Source organism: Danio rerio, chromosome 14 (genome assembly GCF_052040795.2).
Source record: "Danio rerio strain M-AB ecotype USA chromosome 14, GRCz13ab, whole genome shotgun sequence".
NCBI classification, from domain to species: Eukaryota; Metazoa; Chordata; class Actinopteri; order Cypriniformes; family Danionidae; genus Danio; species Danio rerio.
Window position 1 is genome coordinate 40912518 of NC_141034.1, and position 18406 is coordinate 40930923.

The 18406-nt window shown below is 35.6% G+C and overlaps 1 protein-coding gene across 3 annotated transcripts in view; it reads left to right on the forward strand.

Annotated features, from left to right (window-relative positions):
• Positions 1-18406, forward strand: part of si:dkey-237h12.3 — a 312347-nt gene that overhangs the window by 199859 nt on the left and 94082 nt on the right. For all 3 annotated transcript variants that reach the window (XM_087281840.1, XM_087281841.1, XM_087281842.1), the window contains 2 exons: positions 9365-9603; positions 13802-13921. In XM_087281840.1, the coding sequence (XP_087137966.1) occupies positions 9365-9603; positions 13802-13921 (359 nt within the window). The remainder of the gene's footprint in view (positions 1-9364; positions 9604-13801; positions 13922-18406) is intronic.

Genomic DNA, 18406 nt, shown 5'->3' on the forward strand with positions numbered 1-18406 from the left:
GTATTTATTTATTTTCTGAACATAATGACTACTAAGCTGCTTTGCTTTTAATTTGTGCTGCTCATGTGCTCATATTTTTTGCATACTCAGTAGAAACACATCAGAACTTTACATTCCATTTAAGGAATTGCACACTGTAAAATTTTGCTAGAGCAGCATTAAAAACAAACTGAAATGTCTTTAAAATCAGAATTGTTAACAAATAAAATGAAAAACAAATTGAATTTGCCACAAATACTGTAGCTTTTCCACCTGCTGATGTCTATTCTAACGTATAGTCAGAGTGCACTGTACATCACAAAACACCAGCATGGTGACGCACAATAATATAATATGGCAAGCAAGCAATACAGTACAAGAGACCTTGCTGTATTGTGAAAAAACCTCAGCTGAAAGGTGCTGTTGTTACTTTTACTCACAGATTCAGAACAGAAAACCTTGAGTACTGTGCTGCTTTTTATAAAATTGTTACCACACAATACAAATTATAAAATGACATATATGACTTTTGACAGGCAAATGTGGAGCACAGCACAAGCTGGAGGCACTAATGCTCATGGTTTTATAATAAACGGCTAATTTTGTCAAAATGCATAATACATGAAATTGTTTTGACTCTATATTGATTATCTGTGTTCCTAATGGTGTTGCACAGGGATAAACAGAACTGTTGGTTGATGTTGCATACAAAATATACATTTATTCATAAGTATGCTTCTTGTTTACTTTTCTAAAAATGTACTTTACCTAACCAGAAATAAGTTTATCCAAGTGTATTATTGGCATTTTTTTAAGCTAAAAAATAAAGTATACTTTTAGTTTAATTTAGTATTTTTGGTACTTGTCAGAAATAGTTAGAATAGTTCACTTACAGTAAATATACTTGACTTATACTGACTTAAAAGGTTTAGTAATTGGCATAAACATAATATTTGACATATTCTTAAAAGTATAATCACTAGGGATGTACTGATCAGGTTTTTTTGCCTTCGAGTCCAAGTCATTTGATTTTAAGTATCTACCGATACCAAACCCAATCTGATACTTCTATAATACATAAAAAAATTAAGAGTGAAGAAACAGATCCAGAATTTTCCTTATTTTTTATTGAATTCACCTTTTTAAACATTTAACGTCTCTGTTTGTTTGTTGTGTTAAATGTAGCCTTTTCCTTCCACCTCTTGCAATCCCAACTTTACATATCTCACAGTTTGCTATGGCAATGTTGTCATCATCAACTTTATAATACCTCCAGACCACAGACATACTCGCGCTTTCCGCTTCAAGCTGCTTCCATGTTCCACTTTGCCGGCATTTAGCCAATAGTGTCTCTGCAAGAAAATGATGCCATGCCACACACATTGCTGTTTCTGTTAAGAAAGAGGTCTAGCTCTGCATAGCTATAGATGTGTTAAAAAAAAGAAGGAAAAAAAAAAAAAAAAAATATATATATATATATATATATATATATATATATATATATATATATATATATATATATATACTTATGATTAACCGATTACGATAGAGTCTGAAACTCTGATCGGGCCCGATTTCCAATCACGTGATCGGATTTGGACATCCCTAATAATTACAAATTCTAAATAGGTAGGTTTGTTCTTAACCAAGTAGGTTTGTAGATGTTTTACTCTTATGATTAAGTGACCTAATAATATTATTATATTTTATTTTATCCCATATAATTTTACATACTCCCCTGGTTTCAGAGATTTAGCTTAAGGCTAGTCTAAACAGCATGTTTGAGCTGTCTGAATTGAAAATAACTTGCAGTGACACATCAGTGTCATTGTTTTGTCTCAAGATGCACACCAGAAATGTGTTTCTCAATTTTTTTAAAGCAGCTTAAATGCTGTAATTTAACTAAGGTCTACCCTAGTGAAAACATAAACAAGCCAAGGGTTTTTGAAGCCAGACTAATTATTGTCAGTATAGGCCTACTTCAAATGCATTACTGATTAGCTAACTTTGCTAACTAATCTTATTTTCATTCATTCATTCATTCATTCATTCATTTTCATTTTCAGCTTAGTCCCTTTATCAATCAGGGATAGCCACAGCAGAATGAACCACCAACTTATCCAGTATACTGTATATTTTAAGCATAGGATGCTCTACCAGCTGCAACTCATCACTGGAAAACATCCATACACTCTCACATTCACACACACTACCAATTTAGTTTATTTAATTCACCTGTTGCGCATGACTTTGGACTTGTGAGGGAAAACACGCAAACACAAGGAAAACACACAAACTCCACACAGAAATGCCAACTGACCCAGCCAAGGCTCGAACCAGCGACCTTCTTGCTGTAAGCGCTACCCATTGTACCACCACATCACTCCCTAATCGTATTTTGGAAGAAGTTCTTTCATTCATTGATTTTCTTTTTGGCTTTGTCCCTTTATTAATCAGGGGCTGCATGCCACAGCAGAATGAATCACCAACTTAACCAGTTTTAATCAGCGGATGCCCTGCCAACTGCAACCCATCACTGGGAAACATCCATACACACATAGGCTAACCCAATTCACCTATAGTGCATGATTTTGGACTTGTGGGGGAAACCGGAGCATCCAAAGGAAACACACGAACATGGGGAGAACATGCAAACTCCACACAGAAACGCCAACTAACCCAGCCGAGGGTCGAACCAATCCAACGACCTTCTTGCTGTGAGGTGATCGTACTACCTACTTCATCACTGTGACGGCATATTGGGAGAAGTAATTTTGTATATTTATAATAAATTTTACTTTTACTGTATGATTATTAAATACTTTATTTATTTTGTATTGAAAAAAAATGCATTTCTGATCTGCTGTTTTTGACACTCCTAATTGATGCTAATTTCCTAATTTAGTTAATCTGGCACCTTGTCTTTACTTTTAAACCCATCATCCACTTCATCTTTAGTTACATACACTTTTCCCCATATAGACTCAATCGTTTTAACTCTTTAAGTCAACAAGTAGTCCTTTTGAAAAGCCCCCTCTTTTCTTTAGCCTTGCTAATGCGGCAGTCATTATGTATCAGATTATGCCAGTAGACTACTTTTATTCTTTTGTTTGCAATTTCTCTTTCAACCTCCAAATCCTCCCCTTTCCTTTTGCTCGGGCCTCCTCTTTCACGCCGAGGCATTCCAAGCGTCAGCCCGATGACAAGGAAATGCGGGACGCTGACAGAGAATCAGATTGTACAACAGCAAAAATCTCTTTGGGGTGAAGTTACTTCTTAGTCGTCCTAATACGAACAACACTCTCACACCCTACAAAAAGGGGCGATGAGGATTAGCTTAGTCATTTTCTCTGCCTGGCGTCACACTCCTGCTAATCAATTATGGATTGTTTGGCCTCAAAACGGCACACTGTCAGTGTATTTGTTAATCGTTTGTGAAGGCTTTTAAATGTGCTTCATTCAGCGCGCAGTGGCCCGGAACCTATCCGAGCTCTTGTGAAAAATGTGTGTGTGCGGCTGTGTGTTTGTAGTCGTGGCAGTAGCTCATAACCGTGCAGATTATAAAGAAGAAGTTTTTACAATGGAGTCCCTGTGAATGAAAAGCAGGCATCTTAAAGCCGGGCCTGTATTGAAACTTCTACAAAAGAACAAGCGTCTGAGTGCTGCTTGACCGTTGAAGTTTGAACTTTTAAACAGTGATGCTGTTAGTCGCTGGAGGAATTCACACAGTAGCTGTTTGTGTTTTTCAGCATTAAAAAATCATGCTAAAGGAATAGTTGATGCGTAAATGAAAACTTGTAGTTAGTATACTCTCCTCCAGGGTATTTGAGGTGAATGTGACCCTTCAGCAGAACATTAAAGACGAGTTTTAGATCAAACCGTGGTGCCTGGTTCACGTGTCCATGAAAGTTTGGAGCACAAGGCTGTGGATTCCCAGCAGATCATGTGCAGTAATTCATTTCCGTCTGTTGGATGATCAGTGTAGTTTTTGGACTATTGTTAGAAAAGTTAGCCTCTTTCAGCAACGATTTGGACGTCTTTTACTCACAAGATTGATTGGTGTTTTAAAGGTAGTAATGTGAGGAATAATTGATACTGCACTGCTAATAATTAGAAAATAATGTGCACTGGAGGTGGTGATGATGATGTGCCTAATTTTTTAACAATTTTACAGAGTCAACTATTCTGCTTATACTACAATTATCACAACTAAACACAATGTTCAGATGTATTTTAAGATTTTTCTTGAGTCTTTTTTTACGCAAAATACTCCTGCATGTTCAGTGGAATTTGTTTCAAAGACCGTATAAGACAGAAGACGTGTTACTCGTATAATTTTTAATGGGGAAAAGAGTAACAGTCAATATGGTAAATAAAACCCGCCTACTAGTACAAGAGCCAATCATCGATTTATAGGTTGACAATTCTCCAGGGGAGAAGCTTAGACCAGACATGTGCTTTTACGACAGATTTTTTGGTCAACAAACACACTGGAATCTCACTGAATACGTGCCTCACAGACATAAAAACTATATTAAAATAAAGCTTGAAATCACTAGTTTTAAATAAACTACCAACTACACTTAAAAACAAAAGTTTTTTTGGTTTTGTAATCTATCCCTGGAAGAGTCGTTGTCATTTTTGAAGGAGATTCACCATCAAGACCAAGTTGTGAATTACTTCAGAGAGCAGCTCGATCTGACAGAGCATTATTCAGTGGATGGTAATTCATTTAATTATTTTATGTCATTTGAGAAATATTTATATTTTATAATTAAGTGTAATTTTAAGTAACTATGGTCAGTGATTCAAATCTCATAGAGCCTCAAAGCCACAACAATGTGACGCGAGTCATGTGACACAACCCACCAAAAGGTAGCGTTTGAACGTGACAGCCATACTAAGTAACGCTTTGGGTCGAAAAGAGCAAGAGAGGTGGAAAAGAAAGCAGGCAGCGGCGTCATTATTGCAAAATATGGAACATATGTTCAAAAAGACTGCCAAACAGGGTAAGGCTAACGTTACTTACTTCCAAACAGGTGAGAATTTGTCCATATCTATTCTACGCTAATTGACAGCATTAGCCAGACGTCCTGTATATTTATGGACTTGTGCAGTACATGACCTACCTTTCCCTATTTTTTCCATTATTGTTATTTTTTAAATAACTGTCAGAAGAAGGCTTTAATGGCAAGCGGTGTCTTAGCCATCAGATGTCACTTCACAACCAAATGCGCTAATCCTGTCATGTCTGTGTTTTTGAGGCTGTTTGGTCATTTCGTTCCTTTTATTTTGATAGGATTTAAATCCGATCGTTAAAACCACTTCAGAAGGTGGCCTGGGATGCATTCCAGGTGAAACTGGAAAGGTGTAATATATATATATATATATATATATATATATATATATATATATATATATATATATATACATTTAGAAATTTATATATATATATATATATATATATATATATATATATATATATATATATATATATATATATACATTTAGAAATTTATATATATAAATATACATATTTTTTATTATTAATTAAATGTAACAAAAATAAAAAAAATAAATTATGACCTGGAGAAAATCTGACCTTAGAGGAACACCTGTAGTTGCGTTTTTACAGCCAAACACAATTAAAGTGTGCAAAATTATGCAATCAAGATCTGCCTGGAACTACCTTAACTCTCATCACAGTTCAACACAGTGTTAATTTAGACAGCATTTTTTGCACTTTTTTGTCATGTGCAGAAACATCTGGTGTTGTTATGCAGTTTCAAAATACAACACATTTTAATAAGTTTGTAAAGCCTATTGTACAATGTCATGATGTTGTTGCAGATTCAGGTTACAAGATGAGCAGCATGTTTAAATGTTGGAAAAAAATGTCTGCCTGGGTGTTTTATGATGCAAAAATGCAACATAAAAATGAGACAGTTGAGATTTAATGACCAATCACACAGTACTCCAACCACCTCTACTGACAAACAAAGTAATGTACAGATAAATCTTAAACGACAAGATGAATCTAATGTGGGGAAAATTATGCAGCTTTGGAGAAAGTAGATTGACTGTAAGGTTAATTAATAATAATCTCATTTCTAATATGTTGTTTCATTGACTAAAACTAGACTAAAATGCCGGGAATTTGTCAACTAAAACCCAGCAGACTATAATATGATTAAACAAAACGACATTTTAGAAAAAAAAAATGCTGTCTAAATTAACACTGTGATGAACTGTGATGAGTGTTAAGGTAGTTCCTGGTAGATCCTGACTGCATTATCATAGAGCAGGGGTGGCCAACCCTGTTCCTGGAGAGCCACCTTCCTGGAGATTTCACTTGCTACCCATATCAAACACACCTGAACCAATTAATTAGGACCTGAACACCACGTGATAATTACAGGCAGTTGTGTTTGATATGGGTTGCAACTAAAATCTGCAGGAAGGTGGCTCTCCAGGAACAGGGTTGGCCACCCCTGTCATAGAGCATACTATTGTTTTTAGGATATTTTTGTTGAATAAATTGAAATGAAAATCGTGTGTATATGCTGTCAGCACAATAGACGTACACCTTAGAGCACGATTACTTTGAGGTTTTATTTGTATTCATGTGTGAGAATGATGGCTTGCATGTGTAAATAGAGAATTATTTGTTTACTTATTGTAATCAAAGAAATAAATGGAAGAAAGAACATTGTGTTGTCAGTAATCATGGTCTCACGGGATAGGCTGGCAGGAGAGCGAGTGCTCTATGCTGTGCCTGCAGCTCATGGAAAAGACCCGCTTCACTTCATAACTGTAGGGCCCATTGTCCAACTGAACTAAATTAATTCTAGGGATGTCTTTTCACACTAGGCTACTTGAAGGGCTAAAGCAAAGTACCTCGGGAGCCGAGCTCGGCCCGTGGGTCGCCAATTGAATAGCCTGAGACACATAGAAACTTGACAGGTCTGCTGTGCCAGTAGCATGAATGAAAACCATGAATGTGCGCACTCTGATCCTCTTATCTAATGAATGAACAGTGCAGTGCATAACACTTTAATAATTATAATTAAATAATAATTAAATATTTTGGTATGTTTGACTACATTTTAGTCTCGTATTTCTCATGTTACGAACATTGCTTAGTGATAGAGTTAGTAGCTAATGATATCTATGTCGTGCCATCTTTATCTTGAAAAAATAGGGTCTTTTAGGGCCACAACTTCTCTTTATTTTCATATATTTTATGACTCTCATAGTGTTAAAGCATTCTGAGAATCAAGTTATAAATCGCTAAGGACCAACTTTGAGCTAAAAACATATTGGTAACACTTTATTTTGATGGTCCATTTAAGTATTAGTAGACTGTCTGCTTAATATTTGTTGATACTGCTCCTTCAACAGCCATTTAACTGACTATAAGAAACTTTCTAAGTACATGTCCACTTAAACTAAACCTAACCCCAACCTAACAGTCTACTTATAATATAAGGAGAATATGTTGTTATGTAGATGCAATGTAACTTAAATTCAACAAACAGATGATCAAAATAAAGTCTGTGACCAACATTTTTTATGTTATATTGAAGAAAAAACCCACACAATTGATGACTTGAGGGTAAATATATGAACAATTAAAAAGGGATATAGAAAAATCCTCATTATTCACTCATTCTTCACTTGTTCCAAACCTGTCTGAGTTTCTTTCTTCTATTGAACACAAAGAAGGATAATTTGAAGAAAGCTGAAAACCTGTAGCCATTAACTTCCATATTATTTGTTTTTCCTAGTATGCAAGTCAGATTTTCAGCTTCTAAATATAATTTCATTTATTATAATATTATTTGTGTTAAACAGAAGAAATAAACTGTTTATGACTGTTTTAGTTTGAGTAAATTGTGAGTAAATACATTTTTGGGGGGTGAATTATCCCTATAACAGTAAATTTTAACTTTTAATGAAACCATCACTTCAAGTAAGAATGGCATGTTTTTTTTTTTTTTTTCATCTTTGGAGATGATATACTCCGAGTAAAAGTAAAACGAATATGATCAGAATGAGGATGAAAACAAGTTGTCCAAAGAAACAAGCATTTCCAGCATCGAGAGCCATGAGGAAGTCCAACAGCACACCAACTGTGAAATGCCTCCAAGACGCAAGATTGTACACAGCAGTTGCACAGCATTCAGATTGAGGCAGGCAGAGAGACCCGCAGAACGGGGATGTAAGAGACAGACGCAGTGAACAGGAGCCATCAAATCAAAATATGAATGAACAGCCTGAGGCAGAATTACAGCCAAGAAAACAAACCAAAACATTTAGCTACATAGTCAAATAGTTTGAACGTTTAAATAAAATGTAAAAATAAGTTCAGACTCTCCTAAGCTGCATTTATTTGTTTGTTGAGTAGGATTGTAATTTACAATAGCTGTTCAGATTTGATAAATGTCATTTATTCTTAAGATTTTCAGCATCATTACTCCAGTCTTCAGCGTCACATGATTTTTCAGAAAACATTTTTATTTAGATTTTCTGCTTTAGGAACATTTTTTTATTGTCATTATCTTTTTGAAATGTGTTGTGCTGTTCAGTAATTTTATGTAAATTGTGAAGTTCTTTTTTATTAAGTGTGGCTTTATTCAATCCATTGATGTTTCACAAAATGTGTTTATTTTAGGACAGACATCATTAAAATTTGCATTTCATTCAGTCAGGATTTCATCACTGAGGTTTGTGAGTTTTTATGAGCATCTACAAGCTCCAGATACATTTTCCAACCATTATTTTGTGGCACATTGTCACTTTTTTTCTCATTAAATTGAAATCAGACAACAAACTTGTACACACCTAAGGTAAAGGATGATTTCTTTCTCTGTGCTGGCATCGGTGGAGCGCCACTGATGAAAAGCAGAGCAGAAAACACTGCCATCAGATGTTGATGCGTTCACATCATTATGGGTTATGTTTGTTGTCATAGAGTCTAGAGTTTAGTCAACCACGGTGTACTTTAACATTATATAGTTCTTTCCATCATTACAGAAAGTCATTTTCAAACAGGTGCAGACACTGATCTTTAAACATGGGGCTTAAATCCAATAATGGCACTGCAAATCAATAATCTTATCAGGATTTAAATAACAGCTTATTAAATCACAGCTTTTGTTAAATCCAAACCTTGTGTCTACAAAAAACAGCAAAATTATATCTGCAGTTTCCATGGTGATTAATGCAATGATGTTTTAAAAGTTCTCAATAGGTCAAACATTTTAATAACTTATAGAAAAGACAGCTATGTTCTTTTTTCCTGAGGTTTTATTCTTGCTCTGAAAGTTTTCAGCAAGGTTATTGTTTTTAGATTTCATCATCTTGTATCTCTGTTTCCCTATAGGCACTTCCTGCTCAAGACTGGAACAGGCACCACGTCTCTCTTTACAACTCCTAATCCTGGATATACAATGGCAACCGGGACTGTTTATTCACCACCAGCCCGACCTTTGACCCGCAACACATTATCAAGAGGTGCATTCAAGTTTAACAAGTCGTCGAAACGATGTTCGTGGAAATGCACCGCTCTCAGTGCCGTGGCTGTGGCCACCCTGCTGACAGTCCTGCTCTGCTACTGTATAGGTAACTTCATGTGATGTTTGTGTGTGTGTTGGTTCGGGTGTTCCCAAAATATCCCTACACTCACTTTATTTTGATGGTCTCTTTAACGCATTTTGTTGAATTTGAGTTACTTTGCAACGAGATGCCAACTAATTATCATTAGATTATAAGTATACTGTTAGGTTAGGGTTAGTGTAAGTTGACATGTACTTGCAAAGTTTGACGTCAGTATCAGCAGATATTACGCAGACTATCTACTAATACTCAATAGAGAATTAATTGGCATGTAGTTGCTTTTGGTCAGCAAAATGTGCAATAGGGACCATCAAAATAAAGTCTTACTATCAAAATAAAGCTGAAAAAACACAATGCTTGAGTTTTTTTATGTAAATACATTTAAATGGGTTAAAACCCAGCATTTTTTTACAGTGTACCAGGGCTGTAAAAATTAGTCAGAAATACTACTTATATGTAAGTGCCAGAAGATACCCAGGGAGAGTTTGTAATGTTTAAACTGTCTGTCCAAAATCATACTTGAGTGAAAAGACTAAAAAAAAAAAGTGCATCTTTGAGTTTGACTTAAAGGGCTCCTATGGTAAAAAATCTACTTTTCAAGCTGTTTGGACAGATCTGTGTGTTGGTATAGTGTATAGACCGTCATACTGGGGTGATATGAACACACCCAGTCCTTTTTTTTCAATTTAACTACAAAAAAAACGGGTCGGCCAATTGGAGCTGTTTTCAAATCGATCGCACCATTACGTAGGTGTGCGATTCCGCCCGCCCACCGAATTGATTGACAGCTGCGCGCATTAACATGTTCCGGTAGTCACGTGTATATGTCAACAAGACCAGGCAGACATACGCAAAGCAATCGGGAATAAAAGCTCTGTTCTGTTCGCTAGGATCAGCAATCATCATCAAATGTGATTAAGAGTAAGTTTCACATGTTTAAAGTGTTTTAAAACAGAGTATGTGTATAATTAATTACAGTGTTTTAATTCAGCTTTACTTCATCAGCACAGCCGCGTGTCAGAACAATTATAAAAGAAGACACTTCAATCCCGGTTTGTGGAAGTTAAATCAGGTTTATTTTGTACATTGGCATAACAAATATACACACAGTACTTGAGGTTAGCCTTAACTAAGCTAAGCGCGCTCTGTCTGTCTGCCTGTCTGCCTGCCTGCCTGCGCGCTTGTGTGTGTGTGTGTGTGTGTGTGTGTGTGTGTGTGTGTGTGCGTGCGTAAACTTTGTAACGATATTGTGTGTGACTCATCAATGCAACTTCACAATACTGATTAGTAAAGGTTAGTTCTTACTGTAGTATCTCACAAACGCTACGTGAGACCTTCTTCCTTTAAGTCTGTCTGTTGTCTGACGCAGCTGAGGGAGGAGGCATGTAAAAACAGTAGGGGGGAAAGACTCGTCTTAAAGGCGCAGTACGACAAAACCACCAGCTGCTGGAAATCAGTATAAAACAGCATCTTGTAAAAGGTATAATAAAAATCTGATGGGTATTTTGATCTGAAACTTTATATACACATTCTAGAGACGCAAAAAACTTATATTAAATCTGAAAAAAGGGGTAACCTAGGGGCCCTTTAATTTAAAAAAAAAACTTTGAGGGTTAGGAAATGATAAGGGTATATTTAGTTTTGTGGGTGGTATCCGTTTAAAGAGCAAAACGCAGAGGCCGGAAAAATATTTCAGACAGAATACAAGAGTGTGTGTTGAATTAATGATGACTTAATGATGATAGTATTAGAATTAGGGATGTCAAACACTGATCAAGGGCCTGCAAGGCTGTGTCTATGTTTAAAAACTAATGAAAAAGTTATTTGAACTAATTAATACTTTCATTAATTAAAAATTATATAATATACATTGTATTAAGAAAAATGGACACAGAAATAATATAAAGCAAATAAAAATATATAAACATGATTAAGTGCAATCATTTATTCATTAATTTTTGCTTCGTCTTAGTCCCTTATTTATCAGAGGTCGCCACAGCAGAATGAAGCAACAACTATTCCGGCAAATGTTTTACATAGCGGATGCCCTTCCAGCTGAAACCCAGTACGAGGAAACACCCATACAGTCTTATATTCATAGACACACTCATTCACTACGGTGAATTTAGTTAATACAATTCACTTACACTGCATGTCTTTGATCTGTGGAGGAAACATACTTCTGATTATTACTTCTAATTCTGATTGAAATCAGATTCTGATTATTAATAGCAACCTGTACATATATTCATCTTTTGTAAATCTCTTGATTATTTCTGATCATAGTTAATACAACCTGTAAATATCTGTAAGTTTTACTAGAGATGCTCCGATCATGATTTTTGCAGTTGATTCTGAGTGCCAATTCCTTTTCATCGTGATCGGCTGACACAGAGTATCGATTCTGATTCTCGGATAACTAAGTCAGAAATACGAGAAATCTCGGATTACTAAGATAATAAATGAAGCATGTTGCATACATGTAATATTCAGAAGCAGCTTTACAAACAAACAAAAAAATGGATAAAACAGATTAAAAAATGTAAGAAAAATGACTAACAATGCAAATAGAAACTTTTCTCATGTGTTGTAGCGCTAAAGGTGCATCGGTTCATGAGATTGGCCAGATTAACGAGTACCGATCGAGTCGTGAAATGTGATTATTGGCCGGAGATCGATCAGAGCATACATTTTTCTATAATTGCACTTTACAACTTATACCTAGATCCTGTACTTGCTACTATTACACTCCAGGTAAGACCTAAACTGCATTTCATTGCCTTGTACTTGTACATGTGTAATGATAATAAAGTTGAATCTAATCTAATCTAAACTCGAGCCCCAGGAGGAAACCCCTGCAAATACGGGAAGAACTTGCAAACTCCACACAGAAATGCCAACTGGACCAGCCAGGACTTGAACCCGTGCACTTCTTGCTGTGAGGTGACAGTGCTAACCACTGAGCAACCGTGCCGCCTAAATACGATAATACAAATCCGTATGTAAAAATGTTAAGTTTAGAGGATGGTAGATACAGTTCCTTCACCTTGAACATCGTTATGTCTATGGGAAATCTAATATAACTGGAAAATCAGTGTGTGTGTGTGTGTGTGTGTGTGTGTATGTGCGCTACAGCTTATGTGACCAAGAGGTACTCAGGTGTTAGCTGTTTTATTCTGCCTGCCCCCATAAGAGATAGCGAAATAGCTCATCAGGTGGAGTTTTTTTTCCACAACCTTCATCCGTGGCCAAAACACCTGGTGCTCTGCTCTAAATAGTCGCCATATCCCAGAGGACGTCACATACACACACATGTACTGTACTGGAAAAAAGACATCAATTTAGTGATTAATAACCGCAGTGAAGTTAAAGCAGACTTATTGTCCGCAGCGATCTATATTCACTCTGCCAGCCCTCACAAACTTTATAAGCACCGGTTCTTTTCTTTTTTTTGTATTCTCTCAGATTTCCCAACATTGTTTCCCCACTGTGAGTTATTTGCCGCAGTCGGAGGCTCCTCCTCCCCTGCTGAAGGCCTGTTAGAAACATTCATCCCTCCGAAGATCAAAACGGAGAGGAAGAGAGGTGTGTGAAGCGCTGCCTCCTCAGCAAGCTCCCTCGCTGTGAACTTTGAAGGAGACTTTTCCCAAGCTGTTTTCGCACACATCGAACGGTTAAAAAAAGAAAGAAAAAAAAAAGGACTAGAAAGTGTTTGCCTCCGATTTAACAGCAATGCATGAAGAACTGGATGTTTTGAAGAGAGAAAGGGAGAAAGAGAGAATGAGAGAAACTCCTGTGTTATATAACGCAGACAGGTTTTGATCTTGAGGCTCTTTTTTAATCACTGGAATCTGATTTCATTTTCTCTGTTATAAATGTTTTCAGTGACGAGCTAAAGACTAATCTGGAGTATATTCAAAAACAGTTTGCGTCAAGGCTCCATGTGACGATAATTCAAAGAAAATATTTCCAAACAGCTAAAAAGACATCGCAGAGTATTCAAAGCAGATTATAATGAGGGAGATGCTTTCTTTTTATATGCGCTGCGCTTGTGTCCGACATGTGCATAAAAGGAGAGCTCAAATCACCTTCCAGAATGGCTTTCAACAGCTTTTAAACTATATCGTTTTGCAAATGAGTGTGTTTCGTGACATGATATGTGCTTGCTGTTCCGTTTCATGATCTTAATTGCCTTCTCTTGCAGCCATGCATGTACTTGGCCTGAACTGGAAGCTGAAGGATGTGGATAATCATGCCTTTGAGAATGGACGAGCCAAACCAGTGACGTTCCCGACCAACACTGTGACTGCAGTTTCTGCAGACGGTAAGTTTTCAAGGCCACAATCCATGACCTTTTAGTCAGAGAGCACGGCTTTTCTTCTTACATGCGCTAGATGTTTCATATAGAGTGCGGTTATTTCATTTCAATAGCTTATTCATTTGCTGAGCACTGTTTGCTTTTTTTAGTTCATTGAATAGTATTGATTTTTCCCTTTGAAAGAGTGAATATGAAATAAACTATGTTATAATTTGTGTACATTCTCAATCAAGACATAAAGTCACAGTTTTGACTGATTTTAAAAAGAAGAGCTGCAAATATGTCACTATAAGACTATTCACTGTTTCATTTGCATTCTGCCACATAAATGTGTCTCCGCTAAACGGATATACAGTTTAAATCAGAAGTTTACATACACTGTATAAAAAGGCACATAACCATTTTATAAAAAAAGTCAGATGTTAATGTGACTAATCTTTTTCTTGTTTAAGTAAATTAGAATTATTATTTTTTTCTGTTTTGCTTAATAACAGAATAATGAGAGAGATATTTTTGGAGAAATTTTTATAACTTTTCTTGAAAGTCAAGTTTACATACAGTAAGATTATTATGCCTCTGAAAAAGCTCAGATGATGGTGTCAAGGTTTTGGAAGTTTCTGATTGGCTAATTGACAACATTTGAGTTAATTGGAGGTACAACTGTAGAATAGTATATAAAGAAAACCCCAAACACACTGCTTTCTTGTGTGACAACATGGAAAAATCAACAAGCCAAAAATCAACAAAAAAGCCAGATTACAATTTGCTAAATTACACTGGGGGAAAAAAAAAATTGGAGACATGTCCTGTGGTCTGATGGAGCTACATCCTGACATCAGCCAGGAAATTAAAACTTGGCCACAAATGGGTCTTCCAAACAGACCATGAACCCAAGCATACTGCCAAATTAGTTAAAATGTGCTTTAAGGACAACAGAGTGAATGTTTTGGAGTGGCCATCACAAAGCCCTGACCATAAACCTATAGAAAACTTATGGGCAGAGTTAAAAAAGCTTGTGCGAGTAAAACAGCCTACAAATCTTACTCAGTCACACCAATTTTGTCAGGAGGCCAAAATTCCTTCAAACTATAGTGAGAAGCTTGTGGAAGGATACCCAAAACATTTGACCAAAGTTATAGAGTTTAAAAGCAAAGCTAAAAAGACCAAGGAAATGTTTGTAAACTTTTGACTGTCTAAAAATTTTGAAAAAAAAGTGCTCGAAAAAAAGAATTCTCTCATTATTCTGGCATTTAGCAAATGTAAATCATTTAGGTAATCTTAACTGACCTAAAATAGTAAATTTGTTATGTAAAGAAGTTATGTTCCTTCTTTTAGAGTGTATGTAAACCTCTGGTTTCAACTGTAAAGCTGATCTTTAAATCCTGCGATATATGCAAATTACCTATGTTATGTTAACCCAAGCATCACATACATGCATATTATTTATTGATTTATTACTAATGTAAACTATATGAGTTTTTTGGCAAACAAACTATTTCATTTGTAGGCTACAGGAGGCTTTGTACTTCACTTCTGGAATTTCACACATTACTGTCAATTTGGGTTAAATGAAACATCCGTTTTTGTCATACCGATACATGCAAGATATCATTCAAAACTGTACAAGCCAACTGTAGGGTTTGTATGGATTTGCATTCACAAAACATTCTACCTTTGTAAATGAAAGAAATGCTTTAATTTTTATTGACAGACTCCACTGGTGTTATATGCATCTCTGTTGTCAATACCATTTGATATCAATTTAACATTGCAATCATTATCGTTTAACATTTTAACGACTGATCAAAAATTCTGTAGAAATACATAACTAAAATCTGTCGATGCTGTTGTATTCTGCATATATAACACATGCTCAACATTTTGGAGGAAGTTAAATTCACATATGCAGTTTCAACAGCCAGATGCAAATAGACCTGTCCAGTTTCATCTGGAATGTGTCCCAGACCACCTCCTGAAGTAGACGGAGTGATTTATATCTGTCTCTAATGTGTTTCAGAGGGCATTTACACCAGCTCTATTCACAAACAGATAGCTCCAGTGACCATTTGTAAACAGAGAAACAATTTCAAATATAATCAAATTGTGAGATATAAAGTCACAATTATAAGAACAATTATACAGAAACAAATGCTACAGTTGTGAGATACAGTAACATGAGATACATGACAAAAAAGACTGAGGTGACAAAAACTTCTATTTTTAAGCAAAACCTAAAATGGATCGGAACTGTGGGACAGTTTGTTCATTATGAAATGTTGGTTTCTGGGTGCAGTAAGCAGAATTTAAAAAAAAAAAAAAAAAAAAAAAACAAAACAATGGCTATGGAACTAAATATTAGCTCATTAATATAAACTGAAGTGCTCAAACACTTTATAAATTTTGATTTTTCATAAAAATTTTATTTCGTCAGATTATTATTTCTTTCATTTGCCTCCTATAAAAATGCACACATACAGTTATTGGTAAAATCTTATTCATTCATTCATTCGTTCGTTCATTTTCTTTTCGGCTTAGTCCCTTTATTAATCAGGGGTTGCCACAGTGGAATGAACTGCCAACTTATCCAGCATATGTTTTAGTCATTGAATGCCCTTTCAGCTGCAACCCAACACTGGGAAATACTCTTGCATACACACACATACACTACAGTCAATATAGCTCACCCATTTCGCCTACAGTGCATGTCTTTGGACTGTGGGGGAAATCGGTGCACTCTGAGGAAACCCATGCAAACATGGGGAAAACATGCAAACTCCACACAGAAACGCCAACTGACCCAGCTGGGGCATAAACCAGTGACCTTCTTGCCCACTTACTTCCACAATTTTTAAATAAGTAAATATTAACAATTCTCTGTTCTTAAGGCACCGCTTTTTTATACTCGTGATGTCACAATACAAGAAACAATGCTGCAAATGAAAGATTTAATGCCACATTGTTGGATACAAATTTACAATTACACAGAATTTAAAAAAAAAAAGAGACATATGAAGTATACATTTCAAGATATACTGTATTGGTCACTATGATAGCCGTTGCAGTAATATTAGATGTACAGTCACAAGTTGCAATCAAGTGATATAAAGTCATGTTATTAGATATAAAGTAATAGGGTATATGCACAGCTAGTGTTGCTTCCTATAACAATAAACTTCCAGTGAACGGTTCATGAGACTTTTTTCAATTTCATACAGTTCCTTTTACAGCATCAATGTTGTGATGTAATTCAAATATAATTAGTTAAATAGACTTTAGCATTTATTTAGTTGTTCAAGTGTAAAATGAGAAAAAAAGCCGTTTACAAGCACACCCCGTCAGGATCAGCAGGCTAGCACAGAAACTCTCTTAAAAACACTGGAGTAAAATAAATACTCATATTTTAAAAGACATGGCATGGAAAAATGTGTTTTAATGCAGTGTTTCTTGTACATTCTGAGACACACTTTATATCGGATATGAATCATGCAGTGAAGATAGTTGATTTTTAAAGAAAACAGACCTTAAATTTTGTAACAGCATACAGTTCACCAGAAGTGTTTGATCCAGGTTACTGAAATACTTCTGCATACTTCTGCATATTCCCTATTATTGTGTGAAATGAATCAACCACCATGAACTGCTACTCACATTGGTCCATTCTGACATGCATATCCATATAAAAAAACGTAAATTTTTCACAATTTAATCAATTCCCAATGGATAAAATAAGTGAAAAGGATCATTGGAGTCATTTCTGTACTTCAGAGATACAAAAGTGACGGTATCTTTCACTTAAGGAGTGACAGTTTCAAAGAATAGCACCCGCTGTGGTGGGTTTATCCTAATTACCATGTTTAGAAAGTATCAGTTTGAATCAAGTCAATAAAGGACTATTTCCTCACTCTGAGTGCAAACCTGCCATGCTACATTGTGTTCTTTTAATTGACTAACTGCCTTTTTCTGAAGTGCACTATAAAGATGTTTGCCAGTGTTTTATAAACTCGTTGGCTGTCATCTGAATGATAGCCTTTTGAGAGTATAAAAGAGCATGGCAAATGCCTACTGCAACTTTTAGGGTAATGTTTGACATTTAGAGGCTCTCATCAGAAAATCATTCAAGAGATGATTTATCTGTGAACTTATAGAGAGGAATATTAAAAATTCTTTTGAAATCTTGGACTTGAAAGAAGAACAGTTTTTATCTAGGTCAGACGGGCCAGTGATTGTCAGATTTAACCAGGGTAAAATGAATCGGATTAAAAGGGAATAGCATATTACTGGATTTGCTTTGGCAACTAAACAAACATCAATACATCGAATATGCTCTATACAGTACATGAGTACCGGACAATAAAGCAAACTATAATTAATATCTAATCTAATACATGTATGTCTTGAGGGTTGAATCAAATGTGTGTCATTCAAAAGTTAATGATTAATAAGATAAATATGTTCGTAATGTGATATTGTTAAATGTTAATTATTTCTCTC